At 36.6% G+C, this 25,701-nt stretch overlaps 1 protein-coding gene across 2 annotated transcripts; it reads left to right on the forward strand.

The window, feature by feature from the left end:
• Window positions 1-1,010: 1,010 nt before the first annotated feature.
• Window positions 1,011-24,720, forward strand: LOC119787574 (RAS guanyl-releasing protein 1-like). Of its 2 annotated transcripts, none has more exons than XM_038291531.1 (17): window positions 1,011-1,318; window positions 2,443-2,621; window positions 10,579-10,684; window positions 12,903-12,965; window positions 13,057-13,188; window positions 15,953-16,106; window positions 16,283-16,456; window positions 17,613-17,729; window positions 18,611-18,886; window positions 19,251-19,331; window positions 21,694-21,798; window positions 21,959-22,068; window positions 22,392-22,536; window positions 22,641-22,677; window positions 23,027-23,158; window positions 23,786-24,102; window positions 24,201-24,720. In XM_038291531.1, exons 1-17 carry the CDS (start codon window positions 1,185-1,187, stop codon window positions 24,333-24,335), a joined length of 2,397 nt encoding a protein of 798 aa, XP_038147459.1. In that variant the 5' UTR covers window positions 1,011-1,184; the 3' UTR covers window positions 24,336-24,720. The 2 variants fall into 2 exon arrangements, with proteins under 2 accessions (XP_038147459.1, XP_038147460.1); XM_038291532.1 differs by having other exon boundaries at window positions 2,446-2,621.
• Window positions 24,721-25,701: the final 981 nt, after the last annotated feature.

The raw sequence follows: 25,701 nt of genomic DNA on the forward strand, positions 1-25,701 counted from the left end.
AGGACTTGGCACCTGCACACAGTGCCAAAGCTACCAGTACCTGGTTGAAGGACCATGGTATCCCTGTTCTTAATTGGCCAGCAAACTCTCCTGACCTTAACCCCATAGAAAATCTATGGGGTATTGTGAAGAAGAAGATGCAATACACCAGACCCAACAATTCAGAAGAGCTAAAAGCCACTATTAGAGCAACCTGGGCTATCATAACACCTGAGCAGTGCCACAGACTGATCGACTCCATGCCACGCCGCATTGCTGCAGTAATACAGGCCAAAGGAGGCCCAACTAAATACTGAGTGCTGTACATGCTCATACTTTTCATGTTCATACTTTTCAGTTGGCCAACATTTCTATAAATCCTTTGTTTTTATTGGTCTTCAGTAATATTCTAATTTTCTGATATGATGAATTTGAGATTTTCATTTGTTGTCATTTGTAATCATCAAAATTAAACAAAATAAACATCTGAAATATATGAGTTTGTATGTAATGTATGAATATAATATACAAGTTTCACTTTTTAAATGGAATTACTGAAATCAATCTACTTTTTCATGATATTCTAATTTTATGACCAGCACCTGTATAGCACAATTCAGTACAAAGACAATGCAAAGTGCTTTACATGATTAAAATATAGGAAAATAAAACAGAATAAAAACAAGTAGGAATAAATAAATAAATAAATAAAATCAAATAAAAATGCAGAAACAACAAAAAAAAAACATTAAAACAGTTGGACTAAAGAAAATAAAAAAAGTTGAACTAATGATGTTTCAGTTGAACTGTTTAATTAGAACAGTCGAAGGTTATCCTAAACAAATGTGTTTTTAGTCTTGGCCCCTGTCTAGAACCGCCAGTGAATCAGACCCTCCAAATCTTCCAGAACAGTAACACAATATAAGTCTATGTTTTGTTGTATCGTCAGCCGGTCGCTTGTCTTAACTTGTAAAAAAATGTGACATACCTGTTGAAGCATGACTCATGGGGAAAATAACCAGGAGACAGAGAGAGAGAAAGAGACCAGTATGAAGTGTGAGAGTGACACCCGACAGCAGTGCGGCCGCCCACTCTGTGACAGACTGCCTGGGTGAATCTTTAATTGTGTAATGTTCATTGACGAGTCAGCACAATGCTGCTGAGAGCGCGGTGGCGCACCGAGCCAGACCGAGCTGAGCGATGAAATGCTCCCGCCGAGGAGGACGCAGATGGACAGCCTAGTGGAGCCGCTCGTCGCCCAGTACCTCGCCATGGGATGTCAGTCAAAGGAGAAGCAAAACGAAAGCATAACAGCAGACGACAAGGGAAAAGACGATGTGTAAGTTCAATTTCCTACTATCGCTACCACATTTAGTTTGACGGTTCCTGAAGATATGTTACACCACCTGTTTGGATTAAAGGTTTTTAATCTCAGACTCTTTTTTTTTTTTGAAGTTTGAATATATATATATTTTTTTTTAGAAATTGCAAAACAAAAACAAAAAAGGATGTATCTCTTCACCGCGTATTTACGCACAACAAAACGCTCAGATACGTCAGTCTCTAATGTCTGGCTTAACTTATTTCATTATTACTGGTCATTCTAGATTTGAAGCCAAACTGAAGGCCAGCTTTCCATTGGTGATAGTGAAATTTAAAAAGAAGGAAATGGAATAAGAAAAATCAGAAGCAAACCAGAGAAGCAATATTTGGAAAATCGTTACGCGCTCCAATGTGACATGGTCCGTGCATGTCTCAGTGTCCTGATTTCTCCGTCAAATTTAAACTTTAAAGCACAAACATGTAATTTTTTATTCGCTTTTGAGGTTATAAAAAAATACGAGCAGAAATGCTGATTAGGAGTTTAACATTTAAAATCCTCAGATAAGAAGATGCAAATGAAATAACCAGTTTGGACTGTATAACAGCCTCCACTCATCAACAGATATATATATATATATATATATATATATATATATATATATATATATATATATATATATATATATATATATATATATATATATATATATATATATATATATATATATCACCAGGTGAAGCAACATGCTTCACCTGGTGATGTCAGTGTCCATATATGGTAAGGGTGGGAGTCTTTGGAAAAATGCTTATTATGATCCAGAATCATCATGTTTATTCACATTTATGTGTTCTATGATGGAAGAAAACATGTGCAAAACCAAATAGCAGCCACATTTCTATTTGTTCTTATCTATTTTAGACACCCCCAACATTTTTCAATTGTTTTTCAATTGAACATTTTGCATATAATAATTTAGACTGCATATATTTTTTGCAAACATTTAACGCGTACTAACTCTTTCATAAGGTTTTTAATTCATTTTTTAATCCATTTATGTTTTATCTAAAATAACAGGAGAAACTTAAAGGAAAACGCTTGTTGCACCTATTTTTAAAAAAAATGTCTTTCTTTTTCCCAAGGAGGCTGACTTCAGGATGTACGCTTAGCAGATCTAGAGTTTCTCCACCGGGTCGAACTCGCAAGTTCTACAAACCCATGCAAACCCAGGTTACTCCAAGCAAATCAATAATGTCTCTGGGACATGTCGCCAAAGGGGCAAGCTGGGAAGAACTGATTCAGGCCTGTCTGGAATTGTTTGGTAAGTTCATGCTAGTGGTTTTTGTTTTACAATTTAAGACCCTACCTTAGAATGATTGAACAAATATCATTATGATTATGATGATAGTTAAAGATCTTTAAGAGTTGAAGCTAATATTGCGTTATCTTGCTTGCGGTTGATTTTCTGTGGTTAATTTGTTGTTGTTCTTTTAAGAGTTTTTCTTTTCTAACCTTGTATTTTTACTCAGAAGTGAAGTTGAAAACAATATTATGTGAAAAATTTTTGATCTTTCAGGTTTGGGAAATATAAGTTGTTTGAAAGGAAAAAAAAAAAAAAAGTACCCATATCTCTCTCAGTATTATCCTTAATGGTTTCCCGTATTCTTATTTACATTTACTGCCAATAAGGCATGCTTGCTGCTTTAAAAAGGTGGACAAACTTAACTGTGTCGGGATGTGGCGATGTCCTTTATTCTGGCTTCCTTTTTCAGAAATGATTTCCTGCATTTTGATTTGTTTTTCATGAGGTGTTTCTGTGTTTTTTGCCATTCAGACTGCACACCCATAAGGAAAGGTGAACATTTCCCCAGCAGTTAGGTGGACCTTTAGCTACACCCAACTAGAACCTTTGTATGCTAGCATTGGGAGTGTCTACAGGTTTTGTGATTGTCGATGACTTGATTTAGGATCTATTAAAACCCAAAGCTTAAGCAATTGTTCAGATTTTCATTTGCTGGTGTTGATTCACGTTGACTTTCATTGTTGGTGGTATTTGTTTGAACCTGATTTAAGTATAGTCCAGTGGTTGTATTTGAGTCAGAGTTGGGCTGCTGGATTATGGAAAGATTTGTTTTCAATGTGGCCAAAATAATTGTGAAATGTCCATTGTTTTAAAGTAATTGCTTATAAATGCATCTGGTGTAGCTTGTATTTCACTTCTATTTTGTACAGTCTTGGGAGCCTTATGTCTAACTTTTCATCGGTATGATGTTGTCTGCACAAGATATTTTTATATACCGTCATAGATCAATTCATCTACAATGTTTTGCTGGTTTCACTACACTATTTCAGCCAACTTTACATTTTTAATAAAAATGATTGGGATTGATTGGGTTCATCCTTAAAAGGAGGTGCAACAAGCTTGCACAATTAGGGCATATCTACAAAGTAGAGTAAAAATAACTGCAAATATTCTATTTTTGGTAACTGAAAAGCAAAACCAGTATTAAACTATAAACTTTGGTAATAAGACCATTGGTCAGAGTGCTTAACATAACAAAAACAAAACAGTAGAAGCTATAATATAACTGTCTTTTTGTTCTGCCTTACTGAACAGGTCATATACTGAATGGCCTTAAATGCAAGTATTTGAAAACCTTAAAGAAAATCTGTTCTTTTCAATTATTTACAGTTGAGGCCATAATTATTTATATAGCTGTTATTTTTTTTAACTTATGTGGTATTTGACATAAGGTTTCTGGCTGAATTTAATATGAACGTTTTAAAGTAGACAGGATCCTGGTTTAAATTTGGCACCATAGGTTAGGATAATAACAGGAAGGCCTTCTAACTCCAAAACTCTTAACCTCATCACTGAAAAGAAATCGTTAATTACCAGTGGACCCATCCAAAAAGCTCATCAGCAATTATGAACAGGGGTTGATATCTGTAATAACAATCTCCTGTTAGTTATTGAAAAAGAAAAAAAAGTAAATAAACACTGAGCTATTTTTCTATCACCACTTAAGAGACGCTCGTCTGATTTTTAATGGCAGATTGCTTTAAAATATTGCTGGCTTTACTATATCATCACTCTTCTTTAATGGGCCTTTTCACATTTCATAATATATAACCTTTATAAAACCATTTTCAACATGAGAAAGAGTCATAAACAAATTAGCTAGATTTAATGTTGACAAAAAAAAAACAGCTTTTGGATTAGGATTACAAAACGAAAGAAACATTTGGTATTGGAAACTAAGAGAATTTTATACAAACTAACATACTCCAGGTTCGTTTTAGATATGAATCTGCATAATTTAATCATTTTTATATGTTAAATGTTCCTTTAGCACCTTATATCTCGTTTTTCTTACAACTTATTTTAAAAGCTTGATCAATCACAACCACATACAGAAATATAATTAGGGGAATAATATTTTAATGATGATGTTTATATTTGTATTTATAGCAAGATATTTAGCAGCATTTATAAGAGAAGGGGTCTTAAATCCCTGCGACGGACTGGTTACCTGTCTATTCTACTTCTTGTCTGAAGACTGTTGAAGATAGGCTCCAGCTTGTAAGTTGGAAATGAAACCAATTATGGCTACATGTAGCACATGGCTGTAAAGAATGTGTACAGTACCAAAAAATGGACAACAGTCATTGCGTACAGTAGGCTGCCGTTGGATCAGTCAAAGATCGCTGCATCAATCAAGTTGTCTGGAGTGCTCTCAGAGTTGTGGTGATTGTGTCTCTAAAGAGACAGCTTTCAGATGGCCGTTGCCTGGTTACGCAAATGCAGCAAAAGCAGTGGAGACGTGTTATGATGGGCTGCACATTAAGTGACATTTCATAACTGCATTTATCTGCAGAAAAAGAAGAAGTGGGCTCTAATGACAGCCTGCCTCTCATCAGGTCCACGAGCAAAACAGAATTTATCATTAAGGCGTCTAAAGAGGCTTATAGACTAGTAACATGTAATATTCTAAAGGGAATGTCACTGCTTTTATTTAAAAAAGAAATGTTTGTGTGCATGGACAGGATGTAATCTATTTGTGCTGTGTGCTATGAGTGTTTTTTTTTTTCCTGAATGGCTTCTCTGGATAAAATGGCAAATTTGTTTCCTCAGCTAACATCACACACGAACCCCCCTTGGTCTACAAGTCCTGCCACCTTTCTTTTTTTTTTTTCAAACGTGATAGCACACATAAGGGCAGTTGAAAAGATTACCATTGAAACGGCTTCAAACTTGGTCAAGCTGAAAGGTCAGCTCCCTGAACTGTAGCCTTCAGATGCCTACCAACCTTTGAAATGCAGGAGCGCTGGGAGGTGTGGATCAATTGCTGACATCATCACTCTCTTCTGACCCCACACCATTCCGCTAACTGAGTTGCACATAATATACGGCTCTGTTTTTATTTTGAAGACAAGATGTGAGAATGTTTGTGTGCTGTAGCTATCAGATGTGAAATGTATGAAAACCAACCTTAGGCCTGTTTTGCTTTCACAAGAAAGTTGTTTACACTTGGAATCGAAACATCTTATAAATGTGTGTGTATATATAAATAAATATATATATATATATATATATATATATTATGATTTTTGGCTAAAATGTTTTCTAATTGTTATTGAGTTACCTCAAACCTTTGTTTACTAATTGTTAAAGATACACTAATCAGCCACCATAAATACCTTTATTAGTCCTTTATGGCTCTGAGTATTAGTTGACAAGTCATGTATTTAAAAATAATAATAGATTTTCCTGTCCAAGAAATTCATCAAATCTATGGATAAATGCAGGTGCATTTCTGGCACTGAATTAAAATTTCGGTCTCCCATCTGTTGTTTCGATTTATTTGGTCATTTTTAAACAATTGACCAAAAACTATTCCTACTGTAATTTACTAACATGGGTTTTTTCTCATTGGATGTAAGAGAGCTATTTTATTCTTATTGTGTTTCTATGTTTATACTCTCTTTGAGATGCAATCTATCTTTAGTGTTTTGTAAGCAAAATTTACTTAAAAAAACAATAGAAGGGAAATAAAGATCAGGGTGATGGTGAGGAGACCTTCAAACTTTCAAAACTTGGATCTCATCACCAGGAGAAACCTTATTCAAAAAACCTATTCAAAAAACTCTAAGGAGATGTTTATTACTATAATAGTAGTAAAGAGGCTAATTTTACTAAACCTTAAATTAAAATAGATAAATTTTTTCCACTTAGTTAATACACCTTGCGGTTTTACTATTATATTAGGTGAGATACTTGATTGTGACTAAATGAAATGAAATGACAAGTTTTATGCATTTATATAATATTTATTTTATACATTTGATTTATTTATTCATGGCAAAACAGAGTAAAGCAACTATTTAATTGTTGATGTATTGCTTACTTTGTACTTAATCTTTTCTTTTAATAATTGAAGCTAATAAAAGCCATTCACCTTTTTTTTAACACCAGATATATGATTAGTGTTATTGACTGTCCAGAGCACAGGGAGAAGTCCTTTTTTCCTGCATCTTACTTGAACCAAAAACAAAACAAAGGGATCATCTCATCTGATAGCCTCTTTCAAAACAAGGAAAAGTGCAAATGTGCAGGTTTAAAGTGGCTGATGAATGTTTAAGATAACCTTAAAAGCAGGCCAGTCAAAGCGTGCACTCTGAAGTGTTTATCACCAGCCAGCATCACGTGGATCCAGCGCGCTGGGCGGCAGCTTTCCTAATTTTCCCGTCAATAGCAGACGGTCCAGAAAGGATTTCCTCCTGCAATTAACCCTGCACAGGGAGTGTTAGTGGTTGGAATGCTGTGAAGCAATTGTTTACCAGATAGTCATGACATCCTGTTGGAGATTCAACTCTGCAGCTGATTTTAACTACTTTGTCCGTGTGAATTGATACACATATAAAAACAAAAACAAAATGCTTCTCATAATTTTGTTTGCACAGATCCTATGTAGAACATCACAGAAATCCAGTACCTTGAATGCATCACTGTTGTTTCATTAGTTACATCATTTTGAAAATGAGAATTCATTTAATTACACTCTTACTTTCTCAATAACTTCACAGATAAGTTCATCCTTTGCTTTGTTTAGAAGGCAGGAGCTCTATGCTGTAAGCAGAAGCATAGCCGATGTAGGATAAGGCAGACAAGATTAGCCACTTCCAGCAGGAGTGGTTAGTTGCTTACCGACAAAAAAGATAAGAAAGCATGTTGTCATGGTGTCTGGGCTATTTTCAAGGTAATATGGTTTAAATGTGGCCCCCTCAGATGTCTGATGGCCTTGATGGCCCCAAGGTTGCGGCAAAGCTTTTCATTTACTGTGCGCTTGTTGTCTAAATTTTCTGTTTTTACAGACTTTAAAGGAGAAAGATTTAGACAAGTAGGGTGAAAAAAAATCCCACAGTATATAAATGGGTGTTTGGTAAGCAAAGGTTTCTTCATGGTTAATCTCAAATTCCCGGTTTTAGTGGTTAGAATATTTGCATAAGATGTGTTGTTTTCTCCTGTAAGTGGGAAGTGAAAATGTTTTAATGTCACATCATGTTTTGCACACATACACTATATAGTGGTTGGGGAAAAAAAGGGGTCTCGAGATGTCAGCTGTAGTACGCAGACAACTAGAATAAAGGAAGGTGGTCTGGTCACAAAGGGAGGAAGTTCTGCTCTTGCAAGGAAGGAGGAAGTGAAAAAGGTAGTGAGACAGGCAAGCATCACTGGTTCACACAATCAGAGGAAAAGGTAAATCTTCCACTGCATGGTCTGTGGATAGTATGACTAAAGCATGTGCACAAATTGTTTTACCCCGTTTCGTTAACTGGGTAGAAATGTTTCCAATGGGAGAAATGTCTTTCTTTCTCATGATGTTCTACCCATGCAACGTTTTGTAAATCTTTTTTGTTCTCACACAAACATGCAGATTAGAAAGCTACTTAATGTTCCTGTTAAATGTTTTGACTAAAAAAACATGATTTCATTTGAACTTAAGATGATACTAAACTATTGAAAGACTTCTGATAATTTTAATACATCTGAGATAGTCATGAGTTTTGTGATCAATTTCTTTTAAAAAATTGCCCACCAACAGTACATGATCCCTCCATAGAAGAATAAAGTTTTGGCTAAACGCACATGTAAACTTTACAAGGACTGTCCTTTATTTAGCTGCAACCGTCTTCCAATCAACCCAAACCTGTTCCCCTGTGCCTTTGCAGAACCCGATTTTACCACTGCTGTGTTTCACTGTAAGGCTGGTGTCTTCAAGGAAGGAGCAGGGTTAGTTTTCCACCACAAGTTGCAATTTGTACCGTATGTAGGCCAAATAGTTCAGTTTTTACCTCCTGTAACTCGAGCCTATTCACATTTTCTCTATCCATTACATGGTTGGTAGCAAACTTTAAAATCAGCATCTTGCTGCTTTCTTTTAACAGCTTATTTCTTCTTGCTAGTCTGCCATAAAGACTTCACATGTGAAGTGCAAGTATGTTTTTCCTGTCTACTTGTTTTCCTTTGTCATGAATCTTTTCACCAGATCAACAGTGACCACAAGCCTCTTTACTGCTTCTATATTAATGGTCTCAAATTAGTTGGACAGATGTGTTTCAAGGATTTAAAATTATGCAGCACTAACTCAGTTTTCTGATTATTGACTTCACAAAGCTGGATGCTTTAACTTCCCCACAACTTTATGTCTGCTGTGTTCTTTGGTCTTCTTCTTACTGTTTGTTCGCTAAACTTCTCTAACAAGAATGCAGGGCTCTGCAACCTGTGACTCCGGAGCCGCAAGTGTATCTTAAGACACTTGGCAGTGGCTATTCATCGCTTTGGCTAAAGTTGATAAAGAGCCAGTTAAAATTTTAAATGTAGATATTCTAACCTATGCATGTTTTAGCATTTTCTGCATGCACTGATTGCATCCAAAATAAATTGACTCTAAATATAACAGAAATAAGTTTTTTGATATTTTATAAGTGGGGAAAAATGTCTGTGCTTTTATTTAACGGATTCACTCTAATTTCAATAACCCATTTAGAATGTATTTAGTCATTTTCCATTATTTAAAAACCTAAAATTTGAAATGGCACTGTGGTTGTTAAAGAGGACAAAATTCCCGTTGTAGATATTTATTAAAACTTAGTTATATATTAAAAAAAAAAACAAAGATGATTAATGTTTGTGGCTCTAAACAAGTTTTATTAGCTGGACTGAAATCAAAATTGAGCTCCTCAGGTTGTAAAAGTTGCAGACCCCTGCACAGAGGTCTTCACACAACAACTATATATACCGCGTGATTAACATTGACACAACTGAACTCTGTTAATTCAGTGAACTCTCAAAGTATGCATTCTATTCAATTATAAGACATTAAAAGGGCTCTGAATACAAACACATACACACTAATGATGTTTTTGTTATAAAAAAAGAAATAAAAACAACGTTCTAGCATTTCTTCTGTCATCATTGTGCTCTGGTTTGGGTGTGTAACAAAACTTTAAAAATGGGTGTTAATGTCTTTACAGTGTGAGCTTCAGTAAACCAATAAAGGTTTAGTGTATAAGGAACTAGATTTAAACCAGAAGGGCAAGTTCTGCATAATAAAACCCTAAATGAAGGAACCCAGAAGTTATCAGGGATTTATTTATTTTTTCTTCACACGTTTCATACATGTTTACATTTGATCACTGCTGCACTTTAAGAGATGGAAATGTCATGAAAGCTGTACAAAACGAAATTTCGTTTTGTCACACTCTGTGTATACAAAATGACAGTAAATGTTGTCTAAGTTTAAGGGTTTAGGATGCTGTCTGAACAAAGGCCAAAATGTATGATAAAACGAATGAGGCCAACCAAGATGCGTCTAAAAAAAAACCCTGAGGTTTTGACTGAACACGACAAAGTTCACAGTCGTGTTAAAGATGAAATGATGGTGCAATCAGTAACACAATGTTAATGCAAGCGCTTATTTTAGAGATGAAAACTAGTTTTGTTTAGTATTATTAATAGTTAAATGAGACTCAACAATTTAAAATGGCTGTCAAAAATTTACTTTGACGTTAGTATGAATAGTAATCTGATCACACAAATGTGTTTCCTTCTCTTATAACCTAATATAGCAACAGGCATAATCATAACAAGCACAATTCAGCCACATCTTTATTCTTGGACTGACTCTGGTACTCTACATATTGGTCTCTAATGGCATGTCCTGCTCACACAGTCTGTGTGTTTTTACTCTGACTGCATGTTTTCTTCTTTTCAGACGCAGATGGTCGCGTGAGGAAGAACGACCACCTGCTGAACATCACCCTGACCATGCACCGTCTCCTCATGTCCTCCAGTGACCTGCTGGACAAACTCATCGATCGATATCCTTCAACGGCCTACCAGAGACGTACACACTGGTGCTTTGTTTCTTGATTCTAACAGTGGTTTTGAGCAGAATATTGTAACATGTGAACAAATAACTGGACCTGCTGCGGGCTCGGTTGTCAACAGCAACGCACAGTCAAGCTCATTCCTGGCTTAGATCTTTTTGCTGTCAGTGTAAAGCATGATGGGCAAGTGGCCTGTTTTCACTCTCTATACTCCATTTTGCATCCAGTTTCCCTCTTGCTGCAACTCTACTCCACTAAGGCTTGTACCCGATCCATTCAATAGCAGGGAGAATACTACCTTGGAGTTGTTAGTCCTGTTCGACATATTTTATTATATTCTATACGTCGATATCCTTAATATACGCTAAGGAAAAAAATAGTCCCTTTATGAAAATGCCTTTAATTTAAGACTGTGTCGTCACAAACCCCCATGATAGGACCTTGTTAAGGCATCAGGTGTAAATTGCCTCCGTCGTTGATCAACTACATTTAGACAATGAACCAAACATGCATTGTTTTTCTAATCCTCTATTTGTGGGAAGAAGACCAAAAAAGACACATTAGATCAATTTCAGATCAAGAAGATCCATGGGGGTCAATTAACTGTCCCCAATGCAGTCAAGCCTTCTGTTCCTGTGACGTTGTTACCCTTTGTAGGAGGATAAACCTAATCTCAGTAGAGAGCCTAGTTATACTGCTTTATAAAAGCATGTATTTTATCAGGTGTTAATACATAAAATTGTTTTCAAAGTTTTTGGGAAATAGAAATATGAAAAATGACATTTGATCTCAATATAAAATATATATACCCCCTAATGGTTTGTATTTGTTGGTAAACATCGGTGGACAGATGACATCACAGAGAACAAGAAACATAGAAGACAAGTGAAAGGTTGTGGAGAAAATGGGCGATAAACATCTAAAGAACAGTTGGGGCATAAAGCAATGTCTCCAGCTTTGGAGATCTAATATGAGAGAAATGTTCTAAAATAATGAGAATGGCAAAACTGCAAACCTGCCAAGACATGGCTGTCTATATAAACTTGCAAGGCTTGGCAAGCAGAGTATTCGTTAGAGACCACTAGGTCCATGATAGTTCTGGAGGAGTGGCAGAGATTCAAATCTCAGATGGGAGAATCCAATCACATGCTGTTGGGAGCGCAAAACTCGTGGTGAAAATGGAAGATCAGTAAAAAGAAAGTAATTGTTCAAGGTCATCACTTCATCAGTTCAGTTTGGGGGTTGCCTCAAGGTATGCAGAGGATTCGGTAAATGCATTGAAGAAAGTACCCTAATGAGATCAGATCAACATCTTATAGTTTGGCCAGCATGCAAAATGCAATGTGGGACGCATAACTAACATTTCACAGTAAAACATGGGAAGGGGAGCAACATTCTGTTTGTATAGTTTTCCCCAGCTGGGGCAGAAAAACTAGTTTATGAGAAGATGGATTTAATCAAATACAAGGTAATTCGGGAAAAAAAAAACTGTTAGAGGCTGCAATGAATGTCCATAACTCACTGGAAGTTTAAATATCAAAGCATTTCCAGGTGTAAAAATGGCGCGATCAAAATTAACATTTGTGAATTATCTCCATCCGGTCCAACTTAACCTGAGATTTTAACCTTAGAACTTAGTTCAATTTTAAAAATAAAACATAGCTTCTGATAAAATTCTGTAGCAGAATTTAAATCAGCACCTGGGGTATAAAAATTCATTTGTTTCAGAAAGGATTGGTTTCTGTTTACCCTAAATAAATTAATGAGGGACTGTGTTGGTGAGCAACATGTGCAGAGTGAAGGTCATCCAAAGCACAAGATGATGAATATTTTGTAGGCAGACATCGCCGGCTGAAACATCTCCAGAGTCCTGACTCTAAACAATGGCTTTCAGCGGTTCTGCATTATATTAGACATTGGTTGTGTATTTTCTTTGTGCAGTTTGCTCTTCACTTTCCCCTGTATGCCAGAATGATTCATTTGGTGATGCTCATCAGAGTTGCAGATGCCTCCTCCCACATGACCAAATGTCACATGTGTTTGCCTTTTGGTTCACTGGGCTAAGTTTGTATTAACGAGTGCCAGCCCCTGCAGGTAAATCAGCCATGTTTTCAGTGTTTACTCAACATACCTGCTATGCTGGGTATCTGTATACCTCCTGGAGAAATAAGCTGAAAAAAAAAATGTTGGCTCCTTAACTTGTGCTTACTTTTAAAACCGCTCTAGACAATGATCAGCCAGCAGAGCGCCAGAAGATATGCTACCTCATCAGGTCAGTGCAAGACGTGTCCAGTATCTCCAGATTCAATGTCACATTTTGTTTACTGTCACTCACTCACATTATTATTATTTCTAATTTTCAGGCACTGGATTCAGGAGTTCTGGATGATGTTCCGTTTACCCCACAGCTTGTCTGACAGCCTGGAAGACTTCCGGGATCTGCTGAGAGAACACGGACAGGAGCATCTTTGCTCTCTCTTAGAGACCAAATGGATGTAAGTGTTAATGTCTTACCAGCTGGCCGACTGAGACAAGAAGCCTACACGACTCCCAGTCAGTTTGCTGCAGCCATGAAATCAGTCACGATCCAGAACACAGAACAGAAAGCAGTTTAGCCTTGTGGCTGCAGGAGCATTCCAGCAGCATGACTTCATCCTGACAAAACCTTTTCTAGGCAGATTAGATAAGAGCTGCAGTGACTAGTTGATCTATCTATCTATCTATCTATCTATCTATCTATCTATCTATCTATCTATCTATCTATCTATCTATCTATCTATCTATCTATCTATCTATCTATCTATCTATCTATCTATCTATCTATCTATCTATCTATCTATCTATCTATCTATCTATCTATCTATCTATCTATCTATCTATCTATCTATCTATCTATCTATCTATCTATCTATCTATCTATCTATCTATCTATCTATCTATCTATCTATCTATCTATCTATCTATCTATCTATCTATCTATCTATCTATCTATCTATCTATCTATCTATCTATCTATCTATCTATCTATCTATCTATCTATCTATCTATCTATCTATCTATCTATCTATCTATCTATCTATCTATCTATCTATCTATCTATCTATCTATCTATCTATCTATCTATCTATCTATCTATCTATCTATCTATCTATCTATCTATCTATCTATCTATCTATCTATCTATCTATCTATCTATCTATCTATCTATCTATCTATCTATCTATCTATCTATCTATCTATCTATCTATCTATCTATCTATCTATCTATCTATCTATCTATCTATCTATCTATCTATCTATCTATCCATCCATAATAATGATGAGAGGTAGGTTATGTAAATCCCTTTATTGTCCCACAATGGGGAAATTAACCCTCTGCATTTAACCCATCCCCTTGGACAGCAGTGTGGGGGATACAGTGTGGGGTTATGGGTATTGCTCAGGAACCCAGTGTGGAAGTTGTGGGGATCGAACCGGGTACTGCAACCTAACTGCTAGACCATCGCTCCCCTCATAAAATGGTTTTCAATATTTTCGACCAAAGTTGTTCTAGGTATGGAAAAATACTAGTTAGGTGAACATAAATGAAAGTATTGTGCAATCAAATGTTCATTGGTTTAACAGAGAAGGGTGATGCAGGAGAAACGCACACATTGACCACTGTTCCATTGTTTTCCTGGAGATTCTGTGGAAGTTAAAGATCTTTTATAGTGTTTAGGTTTCTTTTGTTGTGCTTGCCTTCTGAATGGAAGAGGTGTATTGGGGGTTAAAAGTTTCTGTATTAGATAAAATGATAAAAAAAAAAAAAGTAATCATAATATTCTCCAACACTGCAAAAAATGGAAATCTAATTAAGCAATTTTTGCTTAAAATAAGTGCATTTTTTCTCCAATTTAGTACGAAAGTGAGACACATAGCCAATGGAACAAGACAATTTACATTTAAAATAAGAAAAAACAACTGCATTGTCTTATTTCAAGTTCATATTATCTAATTTTCTTATTTTAAGAGTAAAGATACTAATTTCATTGGCAAATCATCATATTTACCCACTCAAAGTAAGGGTAAATACACTAAATTTAAGAAATGTTTACTTAATTCTAGATCATTTTTGCAGTGAAGTCCTTCCAGATGGATAATTATTGGCCAGATTTAAAACAGTTCATGCTATTACTTTTGGTTTTAAACAGCTAAAGAACCAAGGTTACCTGATTGCATGGAATTAAGTAATGTGATTATTGGGCCATTCCTAAAGGTCAAAAGGTTCCAGCTTATGTTTCCTTTAGAGTTGCACTCACATCAGATATTGTTTGACTTTATATTCAACCTTAACAAATGCATAAAAGATCTGGAAATCTTTTTTTTTCATAATTTTTAAAATTTCAGATACATTTGGCTGGTAAGAAAATAAGCAAAATCATCATTACTTTTGATTTTTGAATAGAATTTAGTTATTTAGAAGATTATTTGAATAAATTTAGCTAGACAAAATTGGTTTACTCTTAAAGGTATTGTGGAGCATTTTCTTGAATTTTTTTAAAAGACCCGCCCTCTCCACTTTAAAAAATAAACCGATTTCTCCTTGTGCACGCTCTGTTTAAAAGTTGCTGTTCTCATAGCTCATACAAGCTTACTGTGTTCGAACGTCCGCCCTAACCCCTATATCCCTCAATCCCTACATAGAGAGTGGACTTTAAAGTGAACTCAGTTAACTTGATGTTCGGACCAATAATCACTCTCCGTTGGTCCACTGCACGGTGCCTGTGCCATCTTTGATATTAGCCGCAGCTGTCGGGTATCGACAGCCTATGGCCACAGCGGGTCGCTGTGACAGCAAATCCCAAAATGCTTTGCGAAGACAGCTCTCCGCGCAAAGCATGGGATATATCTTCCTCTTCTAAAGCCTTTTTTTTCTTCTCATACACTTTGTAGACACTTTTTCTCTTACGACCCTCTGCCATTTTCAAAGAACCGCAGGTGAGCTTTAATGACTGTCTGAAACCGTAGCTCACCACAGATATATGTCTGAAAGTGAGCATTCACAGGAAAATATAGCTAATGGGGCAAGCACGTAGGACGGCCTTACGTAAAAACATATCAGATAAATCATTGACAATTAGGACCACTTATTTAGATCATCCACCCGTAAAAAAAATTATCATCCTCTATACCTCTTATTAAATATGATTTTCTTTTCTTTTTTATTTAACCAATCTGTTTGATCCTTTCTGATGTGGAAATGTCTTTGTGGTGTTCTAGAAATGAGCGTGAGAAGTCGTGGAAGGCCAGCCTAAAGATTCAACCTCACTATAGTAAAAAGAGGAAAGTTTCTCTTCTTTTTGATCACCTGGAACCCAGTGAGTTGGCTGAACATCTCACTTTCCTGGAGTTCAAATCTTTTTGTAGAATATCAGTAAGTATGTCATCTTTTTTGGGCTTCATATAATTCAGTACTGTACTGTTTTTGCTTCATAGTTTTGTTCAAATAAAATGACGATAGTTTTTAAAAACCATTAAATATTTCCCCCCTTGTGGAAATCCCTCAGTTTCCACAAAGCAGTTGATGCTCCTCTGTCTGCTCTCTGTCAGTTTGTAGACTTTATAAATTACATTCGACACTGCTGCATGAAGGACATCCCTGTGCTGGAGCGTTCCATCGCCCTGTGTAACGGGATTTCCCAGTGGGTTCAGCTGATGGTGCTGAGTCGGCCAACAGCTCAGCTGAGAGCTGAGGTTTTCACCAAGTTTATCCATGTTGCACAGGTAGTGGTTAACTCAACCCCCACTATTTCTTCTATAGTACTAAAGCTCTAGACATTTCCTGTTCACATCATCCTGCTATAATTAACTTGCAAGGTTGAATTAAACATACAGTGCCATTGTTATGGTCCCTTGGTACATTAGACATAACTGTAGGTTGTTGACTAGAGAAGCTGCAGAAATCCACACCTTACTTTGATAAATATGTCAAAAAACATCTATTAGGGCTTCATAAATCTGGTCTTGATAAAAGAACACCAGGCATTAGAATATCTGAAAGAAAGCTGAAGAAGAATGTGTCTGCACTTCACATGTAGCACAAGACTGCATTTGTCTTTTTGCCTACCTGCAAAAAATCTGCACATTTAGATTTTAATAAAAAAAAAATTGTAATAATGTATTATTTTCCTTTCATTGTATAAATACTCATTGCGCCTTGTACGTATATTGTATAAATCCTGATTTAAGGCATTCAAATCAGCAATTGTGACATGAAGAAATGCTGAAAGCTTTAAAGATTTGGTCCGTATATGTTTCAGAATGAGATCTAGCATACTTTGCAATGATTTTCAGTAAATATGTTGCAGGACTTAACTGATCTTAACATTTTACAAATGCAAAAACTATTATTTCAAGCTGCTAGTAACTGTAGGAGTGAAACAAGACTCACGCAGCAGGGGAAAATTGAAAACTGACTTGTGATTGCTGTCACTGACCAGTTTGTGCTTGTTAAAATCTTTCCAAGGGGGAAGCTGCTTGCAGCCTGCAGAGAAGTGATACACTAGCGTCAGGGAGCCGTTAGGCAGCCTTGTACTCTGCTAGACCTCTCACACTGACGGTTATGCACCAGACTGCTGTTGCCTGTTGCTGTCAACCTCGAAACCCATGGGTGTGGAAATGAATTGCACACCATAATGCTTCAGTGACAGCACAGATTAGAAAACTGAAAAGAGGGAGAAAAGGCATTTTAAAAAAAGAATGAAATATCAGTGTGCAGCTAGAAAAAGATAACAATATAAGTGGCTTATGTAACATCTGTGTTGAGAGTTATGTAACCAATGTTACCTGGAACCAATTTAATTGTGTTTTTTTTTTTTTTTGCCAATGATGTGAAGTCTCTTATTGTGGTTTCTTTGTGTGTACTCGTTTTTTCCCCTAGTGTCTACATGGTAAGCACAACTACAACACACTAATGGCAGTGGTGGGAGGACTGTCTCACAGCTCGATATCGAGACTTAAAGACACCACATCGCATGTGCCTGATGAAGACACCAAGGTAGTGCTTAAAAAAGGCACATAATAAAATCAAGCAATTAAAATTAAACCCCCCGCCCCCCAAAATAACCCAACTTATTCCATTGCATAGCAAGGCGCGTGAGAGTTGCAGTCAGTTTGAGGAAGTGCCAATCTTCCTTGGGTGGTGTGTTTTTACTTTAGAAGCATTTCTTCCTGCATGTGAGGTAAAGGTAGCAGGAAAGGCAGGTTGCTTACTGTGTAATCTGTCATTTGGACAGAAATAACTCACTAATCAAATCCAAATATATTAAACATTATCCACATGAAACCATCACGCACAATGCTAATGTTATTTTGATGTAGAAACTGTTATGCTTTGGGCTCCAAATTGGGAGAAAAGCACACCCCCCCCCCCCCAATAGCATATCCCAACTGGATGATGAGAGATTTCAGATGGTGACTGACTTTCAATTTCTATTCAAGTAAAAACACACATTTTTTATATTGTGTTCTGTGTAGAAACACTATATGAGCTTCTCAGTTTCAGCTTTTCTGATAAGCCCATAAAGGTCCTAATGATTCTTCTATGTCTCCTCACTGATAGTCGGGGCACGGAAATCTCTCAATTACTTCTATAGGGAGGTTTCTGTGCTGGTGCGTAGTTTGAGGAAACATCTTAGCGCAGACGTGATGGCCATGATGGTAACATTGTGGTATGGCTGGTTAAGCTGCATGGGAAAATTTCACAAGAGCTCAGATCAGTATTCCACATGCACTAAAATGAGATTTCCCAGCTTTTATTCAGTAAAGTCTGAACAGAGAACATAAAAAAAAGTTTTTTGTTTTCCTGTTGCTAATCCCTAAAAGACCTACATAATATTGCTATTATTTATAACTAAATGTTACACATCCATTCCTTAGGTACTGAACGAGATGACGGATCTGCTGTCCTCCTGCAGAAACTATGACAACTACAGACAAGCTTATAATAGGGTTACAGATTTTAAAATCCCCATCCTCGGTGTCCATCTCAAAGATTTGATTTCTGTCAACGAGGCCATGTCAGATTATGTGGATGACAACAAGGTGAATGTCCAGAAGCTCCAGGCACTCTACAACCACATCAACGACCTTATTCAGCTGCAGCAGATCCCTTCCAAACTGGATGCAAATAAGGACCTTGTTCATCTGTTGACGGTAATGAGCCTCTCTGCAGAAGTTCATATTAAGATTGTGTGAAATATTGTGCAGCCTGACGTAATTCACTAATTTGAGGACACATGCATAAATGCAAATGTCTTGTGTGGGTGTGATGAGAGTCCATGATCTATGAGTGTGTGGGTACTGAGCTGAATGTGAATGAGACTGAGTTCACGTCGCTGCATTGTTGTGTTATCTCTGTGTTTTATTCACACTCAAAGGACAGAATGCCCATGAGACATAACAATTGTCCTGCGAAACTAGATGTCCCCTCAACACTGCATTTAATTCAAGGAGAAATCATAGGATTGGGGCAAATCATTATTTTCCGTTTACAGCTCTTGTTGTTTTTCACTCACAGCTGTCCTTGGACCTCTACTATACAGAGGATGAGATTTATGAGCTGTCTTACGCACGGGAACCAAAGAACTGTAAAGCACCGGTAAGTGTTTAAATCTCAAACTTCTGATGATACCATCAGTTATTTCACCCAAACCTACTGGCACTAAGCTCTAAAAAGCCTTTACATATTTTATAATGCAGAATAGTCCTCTCACACTGGAAACCTGTGCATTTTGGGACAGTTATGAGGTTTTCAACTGAATTACATGAGAAATGAGAATCCAAATTCTCATGGAAGGAGAGTTTATTTAGTCCAGAGGTTGGTAACCCGTGGCTCCCTGGAGCTTTTTCAAAAATGTAGGTTTCCTCATGACTCAATCAAATCCTCCCAACAGAAACACGTCCATCATAGAAAGATTTGTTTATTGAGTTTCTATAATTTCATAAATGCAACAAAACTTAAATCACGGTGAAGGACGGTGAAGCAGCGCATGGTGAATTCACTGCTCCTCCCTCACCTCATGCTGCTATTTGACATTTGCTTCAGGATTAACATTTAATCACGAATGCTTATTATATATTTAAGCCCACATAGTCCTTTCTATAGTAGGTTAATACACTTGGAGCCCGTGTTGCCATTCAAGCCTTATATATGACTTTTACATTTTTGCGGCTCCAGACAGATTTATTTTTTGTTTTTTTGGTCCAGTATGGCTCTTTGAGCAGTTTGGATTGCCGACCCCTGAATTAGTCTCTTGAAAACCATTTCTGTATCGAGTTTTCCCTACATGCATTTGATAAATATATATTACAAAAATATATCCTTGTAATAGGTTGCTTTAATTTGACTTAACTCATAGATTTAAGGTCATTTTTTTTAAATTAAATGTTACTTTTACAATTCATTTCAAATTCAGTTTATTTATATAGCCCCAATTAACAACACATGTCATCTTAAGGCACTTTGCAATTCACCAGATCATACAATCAAATTGCTTCAAAGTTTTCTATCAATGGAAAACCAGTTGATTTCAAGGACTCGTTGACTTGAATGCAATCCAACACGCTAAACATGGTTGTAGCGACAGTGGAGAGGAAAAACTCCCTTTTAACAGGAAGAAACCTCAAGCAGAACTAGGCTCAGTGTGAGCGTTAGAGCTCATTTCAGAACTCTAACAAAGTTCACATGAAATCTAGAAAAAAAATCTATATAAATCCTCCAAAATATTTAAGAGTATCTTTTTTATCATGTTTATCCTTTGTTCCACAAAAACCCATTTAGAGTTTTATTTTTTGGAAAATCTCAATCTTTTCCCTATCTGCCGTAACCCAACAAAATGGAATTTTGTGTCAGGTCCTATTTTCAAAACGGGAAACAGCAAATAACTATCTACAAGTGAGAAGTTGCTAGAAACTCTAAATAAAATTTGAAAAGCAGTTATTAGAGACAAGCTGTGCTAACTATGCTTTTGTTGAGATGAAAAAAAAATGTCTTTAACCGTCTGAATAAATCTGCTTAAACAGTGGAAAGTGTTTTCATATCTTTGAAATAATTTGCACACACCTCCAGTACAAAACACACAATTCAGTTTTACCGTTCATTTCAGTTTATTTATAGAGCTTTAGTTCTCAAAATGTAATTTCAAGACACTTTACCGAGTGCCATTTATCGAAAGCCAGATGATCACTTTGAGTCACTGACTTTCAAGGATTCGCTCCTCCTGGATGAGCTTATGTGGATAGTAGACAGCTGCTTCATTGTACCGCTGACTCTGCAGCAATCCTGAATTCGCAGCAAGTATGCTGCGAAAGTGGAGACAAACAACTAATTTTAACAGGAAGAAACCTCTAAGCTCATTGTGAGTGGCCTTCTGCAGAGGGCTAGTGGGGGTTGAAGGACAGGAGCATACACATAAAAGGACCTTAGAAGCAATAATCTATAAATACTTTCTATGTTACAAAATATAATGGTAAAATAACTCCACAGGTGGTTCTGTTCAAGAAAGAAAGTCAAGCAGACAGGCTTTGAAATAATATTCATGTCATATCAGCTGAAAGGGAGCTCGTACAGCGAGTCGCAGTAAAAGTTGAGTCAATTGCTATGTTTAGAAGAGAAAAAGGTGAAAAACAGGCCCAACTCTGTCACCTATAATGTAAGTTATTGACAGCAGTAGCACAGAACTGCCTCCCAAAAATAAACTTCAACCTGTTTCAGTCTGTCCTTTGGGAAATTTAACTCAGAGATTGCTCAATTAAGTAGGATCTGTTTATCAGCTTGATGATTGAATTTGACTCTGATTTTCTGGTTTATATTTGCTTTTACTGAAGGATTTGCTGTTAAATAGGAGCTAACACTGAACGGATAGTTGTTGCAAAATGCATGCACAATGCACATATTTGTTGAATATTAATTTCTTGTACAATTCTATGTGTTTAGTGATATTTCTTTTCTTTTTCGTTAGCCAGCTACTCCCTCCAAACCTCCAGTTTATGTGGACTGGGCATCAGGAGTGGCTCCTAAACCTGATCCCAGAACCATCAGCAAACATGTGCAGAGGATGGTAGATGTAAGTACTTCTTTTTTAAAGCATAGACCACTCACTTATATATTTATACAAAAATAATCTGCAGTTTTAACCATCAGTATATATACGGCACATTCATATGGTCTGTAGTCTTGCAGCTACAGGATACCGTTCTGACGTGTTTGCTTTTTGTCTCTTCCAGTCCGTGTTTAAGAACTACGATCCAGAACAGAATGGCTTTATTTCTCAGGAGGACTTTGAGAAAATTGCTACAAGCTTTCCTTTCTCATTCTGTGTAATGGACAAAGAGAAGTGGGTATTTGACAGGTCACACCCTCAGTTTCTTGCTAATATCTGACTTCAGAAAGAAAAGGAAGCAAACGTACTATTTGTAGTGAACATAGCAACAGGAAGCATTTATAGACTCAAAAGGAACCAATAGGACACTTTAGATAGTTACATGAAAACCCAACCAGCTGATCGTTTCTGCTTTTAACAACAAACATCCGATGAGCTGGTGCAGATATTTATAGAACATGCATATATATAAGGAATTATGTAGAATTTGTTATATAAAGATGTTTCCTTTTAATTACTTAATCATTCATAGCAGTCTGTGTTTTTTGGTTTTAAAGCAACGGCCTTGTGAGCAGAGAGGAGATCACAGCTTATTTCATGCGTGCCAGTGTTATTTGCTCCAAACTGGGCGTGGGTTTTGCTCACAACTTCCAGGAAACGACTTACATGAAACCCACCTTTTGTGACAACTGCTCAGGGTTTGTAAGTAAACTGAAAAAGAAACAACTTTCTTTCTACCACAAAAATTTACTGGGTTTTTTTGCATCCATTAATGTGTGTTTTCCTTTCTACTTTTTTTTTCTTAGCTATGGGGTGTCATCAAGCAAGGTTACAAATGCAAGGGTAGGTTTTATCTCTGTTGTTTCACTTCACAATTTCTATCTTTGGCATGGAGAGGTGCGTGCATTTTGTAGTGGGGAGCAGGTGAGGTGAGCTGTGGTTTTCTGAGCTGCATTTTACGAAGTGAACCCTGCAGTGCAGGGAGAAAAAAAAAGACTGTACTCAGAACCACAGATTTTCCCCTCCCCCGTCCTGCAGAAGATCTGAAGAAAAGTATTTGCTCTGCTGTACGCTTGCACAGGTCTAAGAGTTGCATTTGCAGAATAGGTAGCATATTGATAAGTGGGAAGGCAGTTAGTTGTTGTGAGACAAACTTCCTGCCCTAACATGTGAATTGTTTTGGCTTGCTTAGACTGTGGCATGAATTGTCACAGGCTGTGCAAGGATCAGGTGGCGTTCGAATGCAAGAAGAACACCAAAGGGGCCAGCACCGTTGACAGTCCAACACTGAGCTCCACGCCTGTTACAACAAGCACCTCAGACGGTGGGTTGTTCCGATTGTGTTCCCAGCAGATAACGTCTCATTCTCACACATGTTGTTTTTACTTTCACAACCACCTTTGAGAGCAAACCTACAATTCATTTGCCATCTGGTGGCGGAATTTTCGCCTTGTAAATTTTAATTATTAAATTTAAATTGGCCTATTTAATTAAATCGCTGTTAGCAAAACTCCAGATGAGCCTTAAAGTCTCATTTTAAATGGTTTTTGACTAAGTTTGCCGCAGCTGAAACAAAACACTTAAGTGTAAGTTATGCTGTGTAGGTAATTTCCCTCCAGCTGTCATTGGGAACTGGTTCACTTACAGTAATACTCATAGCTGCCCACTGGGTGCAAGGAAGCCACTATATTCAGAACATTTTAACTTTCAATTTTACTTAATATAACCTGACTTGCCCAGAAATTTTTTTTAAGTGTGTGGGATTGTTTCTTATGCACTATTTTGCTACACGTATTTGGGTAAGCATGACGTATGAAGCTTAGTCATTTTGTTTTGAGGTGTCAGATGTCCTTTAAGATATGAAAGTTTTAAAGTGCCACAAAACAAACTTTTAAAAAATTATGTTGCAATTTTCATTTGTTGTGCTTAATAATAAAATGACTCTCCTTAGGTTCAGAAGAGTGTCTTTTCCCTTACCCATCAGATGGAAGGAGGGACTGGAGCCCAGAATCTCCAGTCACCCCCAACTGGAGGCCTGCAAGAGTCAGCAGCTACACCCAGACAGAGGGACCTCAGCTATCCTGCATCGCCCCTGAAGCCACCCGCTTTCAGCCCTCTCTTCTAGTCCCTGTCCCACCCAGCCTCCCCTCCTGTCCAAGCCCCATTCCCATGAGAAAACACTGTGCCAAGTGGGAGAACACCTCCATCTTGCAAAAACCCAAAGAACCAGCTGAGGGGCCAAAAACGACTTATGAATCCCTGGAATTTGTGAGTGTAAAAATTGCCTTAAAAAAAATAAATATAAAAAGTTTTAACCTGTTTAGCTGAAATCCAAACCTTATCCTGACTTTTTGTGTTTTTCTTAGGAAAATCTGAAACTTCAAAAAAATAACGAATCACTACGAAGGAAACTCAGGGAGGCGTATCAGGAAGTGGAGATGTTGAAGGCATTGCTGAAGAAACACACTCTTCATCCTGTGGAGGAAGACTCCTCTTCTTAGACTTTAACTCTCCATAGAGACTGGTGCCACCCCCCTGACCCTCCCCTTTTGTTGAAACATATTAATTTCTATTTATTGATCACGGGCAAAGAGTGAGTTTTACAAATACTATGAATCTCAATGAAATACAATATTATTGAAAATGTATTTATTTCAGTTATTACAAGAAGTCAAAGTTAAAATAGATTTCATGAATTAATTACACCTGAAATTGTGTCTGATTAAAAGGCACCCATTGGTACAATTAGATCTATTTACAAAATGTAACTGCGACTCAGAGCGTGTTATCCAAGTGCATTTCTAAAAAAAAAAAAAAAAGTTAATTAAAAGGAAAAACTGCATTAAAAACATTCTGCAAACAACAAGGAAAGAAGCAGGCTTGAAAGGATTTGATGCAAAATCCATTTAAAAGCCTCTGAGTTTTGCAAGCTGATGCCTGAGTTGGACTCAGTGCTTCACATAAAAACAAGTTTTCTTTTATCTTATGGATTGGTGCATTATATGAGTTTCTCTTTTTGAAATATATATATATTGCTGAAATTATATTTATTTTCAATCTTATTCTAATTAATTGAGGTGCATTTGTATACTGAGAGTCAGAGGACTCTGCATAATGTGATAAAAGTGGAATTGTGTTTTTGTGCTGATAGTGTATGAATTTTATTTTTTATCAACTACATGCAGGATGAAGTAACAGTTTATAAATGCTTTTTGATGGCAAGAATCAAAATTACCTAACGTTATGAAAACAGTCCACAGTTACTGTAGGCATGGGTCCATATAACATAAGATATGTTGATAACGCATGAAAATCTAACAATTTCCCCTTTTTTTCCTAGGGAAAGAAGTAAAACTAAAAACTTACACTGCAAAAAATCTAAATCTAGATACGTTATTTTTATCTTAAAATAAGTGCATTTGTTCTTGGTTTGAGGAGGTAAAAGAGAAATTTTGCCAATGGAACAAGACAATTTACACTTAAAATAAGAAAACACAATTGCATTGTCTTATTTCAAGAGCATTTTATCCTATTATCTTATTTTAAGTGTAAAATTACTCATTCCATTGGCAAACCATCTCATTTACCTACTCGCACTAAGGGTGAATACACTTAATTTAAGACATTTTTACTTATTTCTATATCGTTTTTGCAGTGTAAACAGGCTCTGGTTGCTGATATTAATTTTTAGTACTGCAACGTATGAAAATATTAACAACAGGATTTTAGAAAGACCTCAAAAAAAAAGAAAGAAATCTTGGCTTTAATTAGGTGATGAAAATGTTCAAATATATGTAGGCAGTTTATACACTTGGACCAAAATTACAATTAAATTGGGTATTGTTTTTTTTTCTTCTATTTTTATAT

Source organism: Cyprinodon tularosa, unplaced genomic scaffold (genome assembly GCF_016077235.1).
Source record: "Cyprinodon tularosa strain WSP-4 unplaced genomic scaffold, ASM1607723v1 ctg3, whole genome shotgun sequence".
Classification (NCBI taxonomy): Eukaryota; Metazoa; Chordata; class Actinopteri; order Cyprinodontiformes; family Cyprinodontidae; genus Cyprinodon; species Cyprinodon tularosa.

Excerpts from the sequence above, each read along its gene's own strand:
- LOC119787574 (XM_038291531.1), top strand. The coding sequence starts at position 1,185 with ATGCTCCCGCCGAGGAGGACGCAGATGGACAGCCTAGTGGAGCCGCTC. Across the intron at positions 2,622-10,578 it reads GGCCTGTCTGGAATTGTTTG|ACGCAGATGGTCGCGTGAGG; the intron begins GTAAGTTCATGC and ends TCTTCTTTTCAG. Across the intron at positions 22,678-23,026 it reads GCAAGGTTACAAATGCAAGG|ACTGTGGCATGAATTGTCAC; the intron begins GTAGGTTTTATC and ends TGGCTTGCTTAG.